General features: G+C 22.5%; 1 protein-coding gene across 1 annotated transcript; it reads right to left on the reverse strand.

Moving 5' to 3' along the window:
• Window positions 1-1,463: 1,463 nt before the first annotated feature.
• On the reverse strand, window positions 1,464-13,799 carry LOC122511446 (zinc finger protein 595-like). The gene is made up of 5 exons (XM_043626662.1): window positions 13,492-13,799; window positions 9,757-9,918; window positions 9,068-9,673; window positions 5,870-6,363; window positions 1,464-2,816 (listed from the first exon to the last, which is right to left on the reverse strand). The coding sequence occupies exons 1-5, from the start codon at window positions 13,672-13,674 to the stop codon at window positions 1,676-1,678; spliced, it is 2,586 nt and encodes an 861-aa protein (XP_043482597.1). The 5' UTR covers window positions 13,675-13,799; the 3' UTR covers window positions 1,464-1,675.
• Window positions 13,800-13,909: the final 110 nt, after the last annotated feature.

Consider the following 13,909-nt stretch of genomic DNA (forward strand, 5'->3'; position numbering starts at 1 on the left):
TTTTATTATTTATGAAAAAAATGAAAATATATAAAAGTAATTGAATTCCAGACAAGAATTTTATTATTTTTCGAAAATAATTGAATTCTTTCCAAAAACGATTCTAAAACTTTTGAAGATAATAGAATTTTATTATTTAAAAAATAATTGAATTCTTGTCAAGAATGTTTCCAAATTTTTTGGAACTAATTTTATTTCTGCGAAAAATTTTTTAATTTATGAAAATAATTGAATTCATGTTAAGAATGTTTCTAAAATTTTTGAAAATAATATTTTCAATATAAATTTTATTGAAAAAAATTAAATTCTTTCGAGGAATTTAATAAAAATTTTATTGAAAATAATTGAATTCTTTCGAGGAATTTAATTTAAATTTTGTTGAAATTAATTAAATTCTTATAAAGAATTTTATCTAAATATTCATCAAAATAATTAAATTTCTGCGAAAAGTTTGATTCAAATATTTAGAAATAATTAAATTCTTTCGATTAATTTAATTAGAGTTGTATTGAAAATAATTTAATTTTTGCGAAGAATTTGATTGAAATGTTTGAAAACATTTTAATTCCTGTCAAGAATTTTATTATTTATGGAAAATAATTGAATTTCTGCGAAGAATTTTGTATTTATGAAAATATTTGAATTTAGCAGAAATTTAATTAGCTTGAAGAAACATTTTTGACAAGAATTAAATTATTTTCTAAATAATAAAATTCTTCACAGCAATTCTATTAACTTCAAAAATTTTAGAAACGTTTTTGGAAAGAATTCAATTATTTTCATAAATTTATATAATTCTTGGCAGGAATTCAAATATTTTAAAATATTTTAATCAAATTACTGTCTAGAATTCAATTATTTTCAAAAATTTTAATTTTCTCAAGAATAATAAAATTTTTAGCAGAAATTCAATTATTTTTGAAAATTTTAGAAACGTTCCTTGAAAGAATTTAATTATTTTAAATATTTTTGAAGAATTTGATTAACATTTTTGAAAATGGAAAAATAGTTGAATTTCTTTGAAGAATTTTATTTATTAAAATAATTTATTTCTTTTCGAAGAATTTAAATGTTTATAAAAATAATTCAATTCTATGGAGGAATTTTTTAAAAAACTTTCGAAAATAATTGAATTTTGACAAAAATTTTATATAAACTTTTAAAAAATGAATTCCATCGAGAAAAATTTATGAAAATAATTCAATTCTTTTGAAGAATTTTATTGTTTACAAAAATAATTTCATTATTTGAAAGAATTTTATTAAAATTTTTGGAAATAATTGAATTTCTGCAAAGAATTTTATTATTTATGTAGATAATTGAATTCTTGCCAGAATTATATTAAAATATTTTAAAATAATTGAATTCCTGCGATTAATTTTGTATTTACATAAGTAAATATTTGAATTCTCGCAAAGAATGTTTTTAAAACATTTAAAAATAAAAAATCAGTAATTAATTAGTTAATTGTATTTATAGTTATAGTAATAATAACTATATAATTTTTTTGTCACGTTTCTTTTCACCTATTTTTAGAAAATAATTCTATTTCTCTTATTGTAATATAAGAGAAAAAAAATACTTTGATTCCTGCTTAGAGTCTTAAATCCAAAAGTCCGCCCACTGATTTTTAATAGCGGCTGATTTTAAAAGTCTACCGATTTTTATATAAATCTCAGTGAAACATTTGTCCGATAATGGCAAAATTTCTGACAGCCGAGGCCATATCGGAGACGTCATTATTCGCATGAACGTGCAGTCCCGTATTCCCAGCTACAGCGGCGGCAGCGTTCATTCTCTGTACACTTTCAATATAATTTTTATTACCTTGCAATCCCAATGATGTGTTGATATTGCCAACATGATGATGATGATTATGTTGATGATGATGATGTGTTGTCGACGGTAGAGTTGTAATTAAAGGCGGAACCGTCGGCGTCGTGACAATATTTGCTTGCTGACAAAAATTCTGAGCGCCCTGCGACGTTGCTGGTTGAAAATTATTAAATTGTGCCTTACATTTTTTCTCATGAACAAATAAACTTCCCGAATGACTGTAGGCAGTGCCGCAAATTTTACACGCGTACGGCTTCTCACCGGTGTGCGTGAATTTATGTTCCTTCAAGTATTTCAATCGTCTAAATGATTTCCCACATGTTTTACAATGATAATTCGCCTCGCCTGTATGTGTGGTAATGTGTGCCTTCAATGTGCACGATTTTGCGAAAGCGGCACTACAAAAATGACAGACAAATGGTCGATCGCCGGTATGAGTTCTCTCGTGATTGATGCAATTTGAATTTGATGTGAAACCTCGTCCGCAATATTTACAAACATGAGGTTTATAGCCGGTGTGTGTTCTCATGTGAAACATTAGGCCGGTATTTTGACGGAATGTTTTACTGCAAATGTGACAGAGGAAACGCTTGAAATTCGAGTCCTGTTGTTCTTTAGCTCTCTCGTGAATTCTCAAATGTTTCTGTAATTTGTTCTCTTTTTCGAATGATTTACCACATTCGTCGCAGGTGTAAATCTTTGTTTTCTCCGGTTTAATGTAAATTTTCGCCTTTTCCTCGCAGACGCATTCTGGACCGCAATTCCTGCAGAAATTTTGCTGTGACTCATGAACATTTGAACGATGTTTTGCTAGTGATTTCTTTGTTACGTAAGATTTTCCACAGAGATCGCAGGGAAAACCTTTACCCTCATTGTCTGAATCTAATTCCTCTCGTATCCAACTGTTGATTAATTTTATCGCCGTTTTGTCATCAGCCGGTTTCTCTGGTTCCGAAACATTTCCCTCATTGTGTCCGTATCTAAAGATTTTTGAGAAATTATATTTGAAATTATGAAAACAAAAATTAAGAATTATTTATTTATTTTTAGATCAATCCATTATATTTTGATTAAAGTTGTTGCGAACTAAGTTGAAATATCAATTTTAATTTTTTAATCATTTTAGACTCAATAAATAAAAAAAATACAAATACTAACTAAATTACTAATCTATTAGTATTTATTATTTTCAACACATTTTAATCAAATTCTTCAAAAGGATTTCATTATTTTTAAAAAAATTTAATAAAACTCTTCATAGAAATTAAATTATTTTCATAAATTTAATAAAATTCTTCGTAAAACAGAAAAATATAAAAACTCGTTCATGGTTACTGCCATAAATTTATGGAACTCTCTCCCTCGTTCTATGACAAATATTGAAAGTCCAAAAACATTTAAACTACAATTATATAAATATTTATTTTCGTTGGATGTATAGAGTATATAGTGTATCTTGATTGGTATGTCATCTGTGTGTGAGTTGCTGTGATAATTTGTAAATCAAAGTATTTTATTTTTACATCTGTATATAGCTTTATTTAACTTTATACGATATATATGTTATTAATTACTGTATTTTTAATGGTTGTCCTCGTGGTATTTACCTAGGACATAATAAAATATATTCTAATTCTAATTCTAATTCTCAAAAATGTTATTAAAATTTTTTCAAAGAATTGAATTATTTTTATAAGCAACAAAATTCTTCGCAAGAATTCAATTATTTTTATAGACAACAAACTTCATTGCAGAAATTCAATTATTTTCTAAAATTTTAATATCATTCGAGGCAAAAATTCAATTATCATCATAAATAATAAAAATCTTTGTAGAAATTCAATTATTTTCAAATCTTTTTAGAAATTCTTGCAAAAAATTCAATTAATTTTATAAACATTAAAATTTTAAAAAAAGAATTGAATTATTTTTATAAACAACAAAATTCTTTACAAGAATTGAATTATTTTTATAAATAAAAAAATCCATCACAGAAATTCAATTATTTTGAAAATTTTTAATATCATTTGAGGCAAAAATTCAATTATCTTCATGAATAATATAAATATTTGCAACAATTTAGTTATTTTCATTTTCAATTCCAAAGAATTGAATTATTTTTATAAACAATAAAATTTTTCATAAATCTTTCTTGATGAAATTCATTTTTAAAAGTCTATATAAAATTTTTCACAAATTTCAATTATTTTCAAAAGTTTCTTAAAAAAATTCTTCCAAAGAATTAAATTATTTTTATGTACAATAGAATTTTTCAACAAAGATTTGAATTTTTTTAATAAATAAAATTCAAATTTATTTAAAAATCATTGTAAGAATTAAATTATTCCAGACTTAAAATTATAAAAGTTGCAAGAATCAGAATACTTATTTCAATAAAATGTTATTTTCCAATTTTAAAAAATTCAATTTTTAATGCAAACTTTCCAAAAATTAAATAAACTAATTATAAAATTTATTTTTATTCATAAATATCAACTTCAATCATTGAGTAATTTCAAATTCAAAATTTAAGAAACAATCCGTAATTAATTATTATTATTCATTTTCATCAAAATTCTTCACAGGTTCTTTAATTACTATTACTTTAATTTTTGAAAATAATTCAATTCTGGACAAGATTTTGATTAAAATTTTTGATAGTTTTTTGTCAGGATACAAAAATTTTATTATTTCTTGAAAATAATTGAATTCTTTCAAGGAAGGTTTCTAAAATTTTCGAAAATAATTGAATTTCAGCTAAAAATTTTATTATTCTTGAAAAAATGAAAGTTTTTGAAAATAATTGAATTCTGGACAAGAATATGATTAAAATGTTTCATATTATTTGAATTCCTGACAAGAATTATATTATATTTATGAAAATAATTGAATTCTTTCCAAAAACGTTTCAAAAATTTTAATAAAAATACATGCATGAATTAAATTGTTTCATATTCAAAAAATGAAAAACGTTATAAATCGTTATTTATTAAAATCATTCAATTCTTTGAAAGAATTTTATTAAAATCATTCAATTCTTTGAAAGAATTTTATTAAAATCATTCAATTCTTTGAAAGAATTTTATTAAAACTTTTGAGAATAATTGAATTTCTGCTAAAAATATTATTATTTATGAAAAAAAATGAAAATTCTTGAAAATAATTGAATTCTGGATAAGAATTTGATTAAAATGTTTGATAATATTTGAATTCCTCCCAAGAATTAATATTATTTAGAGAATAATTGAATTCTTACAAGGAACCTTTTTAAAAATTTTCGAAAATAATTGAATTTCTGCTAAAAATTTTATTATTTATGAAAATAATTGAATTCTTTCCAAAAAAGTTTTTAAAATTTTTGAAGTTAATAGAATTCCCGCAAGGAATTTTATTATTTAGAAAATAATTTAATTCTTATGTCAAAAACGTTTCTTAAAACTAATTAAATTTCTGTCAAATTTATAAATTAATTATAATTTTAGAGAATAATTGGAAAATTTGTGTTTTTAATTTTTAAAAAATAATTGAGTTTTGGAAGATTTGCGATTTTAATTTTGAAAAATATTTGAATTTTAACTTTGCTTTTTAAATTTTGAAAGTGTTGAATTTTAAAAGAATTGTGTTTTCAATTTTTGCAGATGAATTTCCAGAAAATTAAAAATTTTAAGTTTGATTTTAAATCTTAATACCTGTGAAAAAATATTAGTTACCTAAATATTTATTTTTAAAAACATTAAAATTGATTGTGCGATTAATTTTACAACTGAAGATAATGACAAATAAATGTGCTAAAAATATTCTCTCGTGTATCTAATCATTTTTAGAGTAATTTAGATTATTTTTTAACATCAGAAGGAAAGTCGAAATCAGAGAAAAACGAAATAAAATTTTTGTCAGCTCAGTCATTACACAAAAATTTTGCTTCGCTTCTTTTAAAATTAGCAACTGACTTTAGTCAAAATATAATTAATTGGCCCATAATTGAGAAATGGAAGAAGAAAAAATTGAAAATGAAAAATAAATATATAAATACCTGTCTCTGTGACTTTTGAGTCTATCGGGACGGAAAAACTTCATATTACAAACATTGCAGACGAATTTTTTCTCATCGTGAATAAGCATGTGTCGTTGCAATGATTTCTCGGTGGTGTAACATTTTGTACAATGTTTACAACGAAAACTTGACACATCACTTACAGATTGATCACTTTCACTATTTGAATCGGAATGGAAAATATCTGATCGTGTTTCTTGTTTGGACAAAGAATTTGGAACACGTTTTCTTAATTCCTTAGTACAGAAATTATCCCTTTGTGTTTCTTCTTCAATCGCCTGATTAATAAATTCACTGCTTATCGAAAGATTCACTTGTTCATTATTTTCCACGGAATTCTCCATTTTTCTCTTATCTCTGATTTCCTTGAGAATTGAAAATACTTCCTTTGGATTTGCCCTCTTGTGAATGTTCAAGTGTCTTACCATTGTGTCAGTTTTCTTAAAACTCTTCTCACAAATCTTGCAACGAACCTAAGAATACAAAGAAATGTTTAATTTTTTTCTAAACTTAATGTTTTTATTAAATTTAATTCTTACAGGGATCAAAGTATATTTTTTCAATAAAATATGTGAAAAGGTGAATTATTTTCTAAAATACAACGAAATTCACAGTCAATTGAGATTTTAATCAATAAAAGTGTCAACAATTTAGAATTTTTATTTATTGAAATATGAATAAATTAAAAATTTTTAAAAACTGTTTTTGATTGTTGAAAATATTATTAACAAGTTTAAAAAATAGATGAAAATTAATGGAATAGGTGAAATAGGCAGGGCTCGAAGAACCAGTGAAAGTATTTAAAAATACGGACTTTACGGACCAATTACTGACAAAAATATAACCAGTCCGAGTCAAAAAAGAGAACATTTTACTTAAAAAACTATATAAATTAAATTTTCCGTAACTATAAAAAATAAAAAAATCGATAACTCCGAGTCTTCGACTCAGAGTTATCGATTTCTTTCAAGTTTCATAATAATTAAAGATGACTGAGTGATAAAATCATTATCAATTCAATTATTATTTTTGAGAATTTTTAACTAAAATTCTTCTTTAAATAGATTATTTTTAATAATTCTCGAAAAAATTCTTTGACAATTTTCAAATCCATTTGCTTACAATATTCAATTTTACGAAATTTCAATAATTCGTAAATTCTTCAATTAAATATATATTAGAATATAAAAACTTAAAATAATACAAAAAAAAATCAATTAAATTTTTTCAAAAAAAATAATTTCTAAATTCAATTATTTCTATTTTCTACAAATTCACGCTATATTTCTTTTAATATTGAATTGTTATCTAAAATTTTAACTGAAATTGATTTCTAAATGAATTGTAATTAGAAAATTCTACTAGAATTCAATTATTTAAATACAAAAATAAATTATTGAATTCTTCTTAAAATTCAATTCCCATAAAAATTTTATCAACAAATTTTTAAATAATTAAATTCTTTCGACGAATTTTAATAAAATAAAAATAATTCCAACATTAAATTTATTTTTGTGCTTTTAACTAAAATTCTTCTATAAATGCATTATTTTTAATAATTTTTGAATAAGTTCATTGAGAATTTTTAAATTCATTTGTTTACAATTCAATTTTACAAAATTTTTATTAGAAAATTCTACTAGAATTTAATTATTTAAACACAAAAATAAATAATTTATTGAATAATTAAATGTTTCTTTAAATTGAATTCTTTTGACGAATTTTAATAAAATTTTAATGAATAATTGCATTTTTCAATGAATACATTAAAAATGTATTGAAAATAATTGAAATTCTTCAACGAGTTTTATTATTTATGAAAATAATTGAATTCCTAAAAAGAATTGAATTATTTACAAAAATAATTGAATTCCTAAAAAGAATTGAATTATTTACGAAAATAATTCAATTCCTAAAAAGAATTAAATTATTTACGAAAATAATTCAATTCCTGTAAAAATTTTATTATTTATGAAAATAATTGAATGATGCGAAGAAATTTATAGAAAAATTTGTAAATAATTGAATTCCTGTAAAATTTTTATTTGTTTTATAAAAACAGTTAAAGGTTTTCGTAGAATTTTATTAAAATTTTTTTAAATAATTGAATTCTTTCGAAGAATTTTAATAAAATTTTTAATTACATTTTTCGAGAAATTTGATTAAAATTATATTAAAAATAATTGAAATTCTGCGATGAGTTTTATTAATTGTGAAAATAATTGAATCCATAATAAGAATTTTATTATTTTTTAACAATATTTAATTTTTGCGAAGAATTATAATTATAATTTTTGAAGAAGTTCTTTCAGAATTATTTATTATTGAATAATTGAATGCTTCTTCAAATTGAATTTTTTTGGCGAATTTTAATAAAATTTTAATGAATAATTGCATTTTTCAAAAAATACATTAAAAAATGTATTAAAAATAATTGAAATTCTTCAATGAGTTTTATTATTTACGAAAATAATTGAATTCCTGTAAAAATTTTATTATTTATGAAAATAATTGAATTCCTGTAAAAATTTTATTATTTATGAAAATAATTGAATGATTACGAAGAAATTTATAAAAAATTTCTAAATAATTGAATTCCTGTAAAGTTTTTATTATTTTTATGAAAGTAATTAAAGGTTTGCGTAGAATTTTACTAAATTTTCTTTAAATAATTGAATTCTTTTGGTAAATTTTATTAAGATATTTAAAATCATTAAATTGAGGAAATTTTTTTGAAAATAATTGAAATTTTGCCAAGAATTTTATTAAATTTTTTGAAAATAATTGGATTTCGGTGAATAATTTAATTATTTCTAAAGAGAATTGAAATTTTGACGAGAATTTAAAAAAAATTTTGAACGTAATTGAATTTCTGCGAAGAATTTTATTACTTTTGAAAATAATTGAATTTCTCCAATCATTTGTAATTTCTCTAAAATTTTCCAAATTAAATCGTACAATTTACAAACTTTTCGTCTTTTCTCAATCAAATTAAGGACTTTACGGACCTTTTTTCAAAAAAACTGACTTTTACGGACTTTAAGCAAATTTATGAACCTTTACAGGATTTTTTGCCCTGAATAGGTGCAAAAATTTAAAAAAAAAAGGTGAAAGGTGTAGGTGCCACTCTGTGATCCTTGTTATTAATTAAATTAATATTTTATTATCGAAACTTACGGGCTTGGATTTCTCTTTTGGTTGATGTAATTTGGAATGTTCCAAAAGTTTATCGTGAGTGGAAAACTCTTTGTCACATTTGTCACAATTATACTTTTTCTCATCGTGTGTCAATGAGTGTTTATCTAATGATCTCTTACTGGGAAATGTGGAATTACACACAGTGCATTCAAAATTTATTTCAGACTCTTCATTAGTCAGTCTTTGATTAGTACCTCGTACTCTTTTCTTCACTGGAGATTCAATTTCATTTTGATCGGATTTCACATTTTTCTTAATATACTGCCTCTGTCTTTCTTTAAAATTCTTTAAATTTTCCATCGATGTCACTCGTTTGAAGACAGACATTTTTCTCGTCTTACAACCTTCTTTTTTATAGGGAGCATTTTCTTTTTCAATCTGTGAAATTTCCTCCTTTTCATTCGCAACAGACGCTTCATTAATATTAATTTCATTGTCACAGGAGTAATCAAATTTTTCAATTTCAATTTCACTGACTGCTTTCGAATTACCTTCAGAGTAATCATCATTCACGGAATTTGATTTTTCAATCTGAAGCTCTTCCGTTTTGGGAAGTAAATTGTCCTCCTGTTGTGAACGTAAATTCTGTAAATTGACATTAAAGAAAGAATTAATAAAGAAGTAAATACGTAAAATGTTTATTCGAATATTTATTGAACAAAGTTTACTTTTTGTAATGTTGAACAAGTGTTGTAAGTTTGGAACTTTTCGAAAGCTTTTCTCAATTTCTTGTCTGATAATTGACACTGCTCTCTAAATTCGTGAGCGGCATTTAATTTTAAAGTGCATGTTAAACAGATATTTGATGGAAGGCCGTCATTTTCTTGAACCTGTGAATTGTGAATATTAGAACCATTTTCTTGAATTTCAGATTAAAAACATTTTTAATCAAATTTTATTTTATTTTTCCCTGATTTCCAGACAAAATTTTAACTTTTCCCCTGACCCTAAAGAATATTCTGCTTCACTCTAAAAATTATTAGATACTCAAAAAAATGTTTAATTTCATTTATTTACGACTTTCTTTAATTGTAAAATAATTCGAAAACAATAATAACATATTTTTTAAAAAAATATTTAATCATTACTATTTTTCCAAAGGAATTAAGATTTTCAAAAATTTTAAATTCAATCCTTCTTGAAATTCAACAACTTATAAGAGTATTATTATAAAACAAGAAGATATCGATCGATTTCTTCATGTTTTATAATAATTAAAGACGACCGAGTGATAGAATAATTTTTATATTATAATAATATTGTTACTACTAAGTTCAAAATTATTTTCATCATTTCAATTATTCAATTATTATTTTCTAAGATTTTTAACTAAAATTCTTCTATAAATCAATTATTTTTAATAATTTTTGAAAAAGTTCTTTGAGAATTTTCAAATCCATTTGATTACAATTCAATTTTACCAAATTTCGATTATTTGGAAATTCTTCAATTAATAATAAATTAGAAAATAAAAACTTCAAATAATTTCAAAAAAATTAATTAAACTTTCTCAAAAACATTAATTGAGGCCTTGGATCCAATAACTCGCCCGACGCTCGAAGGCACGCGCTAATACCAGCCGGGTAGCAGTGAGTGGCCCAGAGGCGCTCACTGCTCACTGACTGGCAGTTGCGCGTTCCTCCGAGCGTCGGGCGAGTTATTGGATCCAAGGCCTCAATTCTACAGAATTATTAGACAAAAGTATGAAAAATTCATACATATTTTCAAAGATTTTAATTTGAAACCTTTTCAAAATTTTATTATTTCTAAAATTTCACGTTATAATGCTTTTAAAATTCAATTATTATCTAAATTAAAATAAATAATTTATTGAATAATTGAAAGTTTCTTAAAATGGAATTCTCATAAAGAATTTTAATAACAAATTTTTAAATAATTGAAATCTTTTCACGAATTTTAATAAAATTGTTAAGAATAATTACATTTTTCGAGGAATTTGATTAAAATTGTATTAAAAAAAATTTAAATTCTGCAATGAGTTTTATTCTTTATGAAAATAATTGAATTCCTAAAAAGAATTTTATTATTTCTAAAAATAATTAAATCCCTGTAAACAATTTTATTAATTATGAAAATAATTGAATTATTGCGAAGAAATTTATAAAAAAATTTGTAATAATTATATTCCTGTAAATTTTTTATTATTTATGAAGATCATTGAATGGTTGCCTCGAATGATATTAAATTTTTTGAAAATAATTGAATTTCTGCGATGTTGTTTGTTATTTATAAAAATAATTGAATTGTTGCAAAACATTTGATGGTTGTAAAAATAATTCAATCCTTTGGAAGAATTTTTTAAAAACTATCAAAAATAATTGAATTTTGCGAAAAATTTAATATAAACTTTTAAAAATGAAATTCATCGAGAAACATGTATGGAAAAAATTCAAATCTTTTGAAGAATTTTATTGTTTATAAAAATAATTCAATTCTTTGGAAGAATTTAAAAAAAATTTTTTTAAATCATTAAATTTCTGCAAAGAATTTCAATATTTATGAAGATAATTGAATTCTTGCGAGAAATTTTTATATTTATGAAGAAAATTAAAATTTCCCAAACAAGTTTCTAAAATTTTTGAAAATAATTTAATTCCTGCGAAATGAATTTTATTATTAATTAAAATAATTGATTGTTTGTGAAGAATTTTATTAAAATTTTTTTGAGCATTTTTATGAAAATTGTTTAAAAAATAATTGGATAATTTCGAAGAATTTTATTAATTGAATTCCTTTGAAGAATTTCATTATAATTTTTGAAAATATTAAAATTTCTACGTAGAATTTTGTTATTTATGAATGTAATTGAATGCTTATCAAAATTTTACTCCAATTTTTGAAAATTATTTAATTCTTGCAAAGGAATTTATTAATTATAAAAGTAATTGAATTCTTAACAAGAATTTTACTAAAATTTGTTGAAAATAATTGAATTATGTCGAGAAATGCTGTTAAAAATGTATTGAAAACAAGTGAATTACGAATTGCGAAAAATTTTGTTATTTCTGAAAATAATTGAATTTTCCCGAAGAATTTAAGTGAAATTTTGGATAAATAAATTCTTCCAAGAAATTTAATCGAAATTTCATTCTAAGAAATTGAATTCTTTTGGAAAATTTTATTAAAATAGTAAATATTGAAAATCATTGAATTTAGTAAAATTTTTGCTTATAATTGAATTTCCGAGAAGAATTTTATTATTTACAAAGCTAATCGAATTCTGGGCAAAAATGTTATTAAAAGTTTTTAAAATAATTGAATTCTTGCGAAGGAATTTTTTATTTATAAAAATAATTGAATTCTTCACAAGAATTTTATTAAAATATTTGAAAATAATTGAATTATGTTGAAAAATTTTATTAAAAAAGGTTTTGAAAATAAGTGAATTACTACTTACAAAGAATTTTTTTATTTCTGAAAAGTAATTAAAATTTTGCGAAGACTTTTAGTAAAATTTTTAATGAATAAATTCTTTCGACAAATTCAATTAAAATTTTATTCTAAATAATTGAATTCGTTTAAAGAATTTTATTAAAATATTTAAAAAGAAATTTTCTAAAGAAATTTTATTAAAATTTGTATTGTAAATAATTAAATTGTTTCGAAGGATTTCATTAAAATTTTATAAAAAAAAACAGTTGAAAATAATTGAATTCTGTCTAGGTATTTTATTATTTATGAAGATAATTAAATAAGTATTCGTGTAGAACTTTGTCAAAATTTTTTTTAAATAATTGAATACTTTTGGGAAATTTTATGAAAATAATAGATATTGAAAATATTTTAATTGAGGAAATTTTTTTGAAAATAATTGTATTTTTTTAAAGAATTTTATTGTTTATAAAAATAATTGAAATTTGAATTCAATTCGTTTTGGAAATATTAAAGTAAAATTTTTCATTAAATAATTTTATGATAGTTCTTCAAGAATTAAGTTATTTAAAAATAAATTTTTGCCAGAGATAGAAAAAATTGAGGGTTTTGTATTAGAATTCGTGGTAATTTCATAGTTTACAAATCAAACAAAAAAACACAAAAATTAAGAATTTTCTTATGAATTCTACATTTAATTTTTTCCAAAATACTTTTAATAAAAATCCCTTACTTTTCCCAAACCAATTCTACTTTTCCTAACTTTTCCCTGCCCAATTCTACTTTCCCTGACTTTTTTGCTGAATTCCCTGACCTATGGCAACTGTGAATTATTTAATAAAGAATGAAAACAACGTGAAACAAAAAATGTTTTGCATCATTTGTGACTAAGCAACTTATGTTTATAAAATTTGCAAAGTTCAGTTTTAAGGGTAATATTTTCATCTGGCCTTTTTATGGAATTTTATTCTCCTTGAAAGAAGAGGATAAATAATAAAAGAAATACATACCTCAATGCCACCTTGAACGATTAATTTCTTAACCAAACCTAAAGCGTTTGTATTTTCGGGGTCATTGTCGCTTGCAGGAAAAATGCATTGGTTATTCTGATTTAAATCGAGGCACACTCGACAAATTTGACCCACATTTTCAAGCAAAAACAAATATTCATTCTCAATATCTATTTCGTACATTATTAATGAATTGTGTAATGAATTATTAAAATAATAATTTGTATAATTAAACAGCAATTATTCCACCAATATTACTTTTTCGCTTGGCAATAAAAGCAAAATAGTATGTATTTTTACATATTACTTTTTTCAGTTACTAGATATAGTTACTATTCACTAGATACTTGACAACAATCACTCCGTCCAGGGTTCAGTAGGTCCGGCAGAAAGAAGAAAAAAAAACAGTCCTGAAAAT

Source organism: Leptopilina heterotoma, unplaced genomic scaffold, assembly GCF_015476425.1.
Source record: "Leptopilina heterotoma isolate Lh14 unplaced genomic scaffold, ASM1547642v1 Lhet_121, whole genome shotgun sequence".
NCBI lineage: Eukaryota > Metazoa > Arthropoda > Insecta > Hymenoptera > Figitidae > Leptopilina > Leptopilina heterotoma.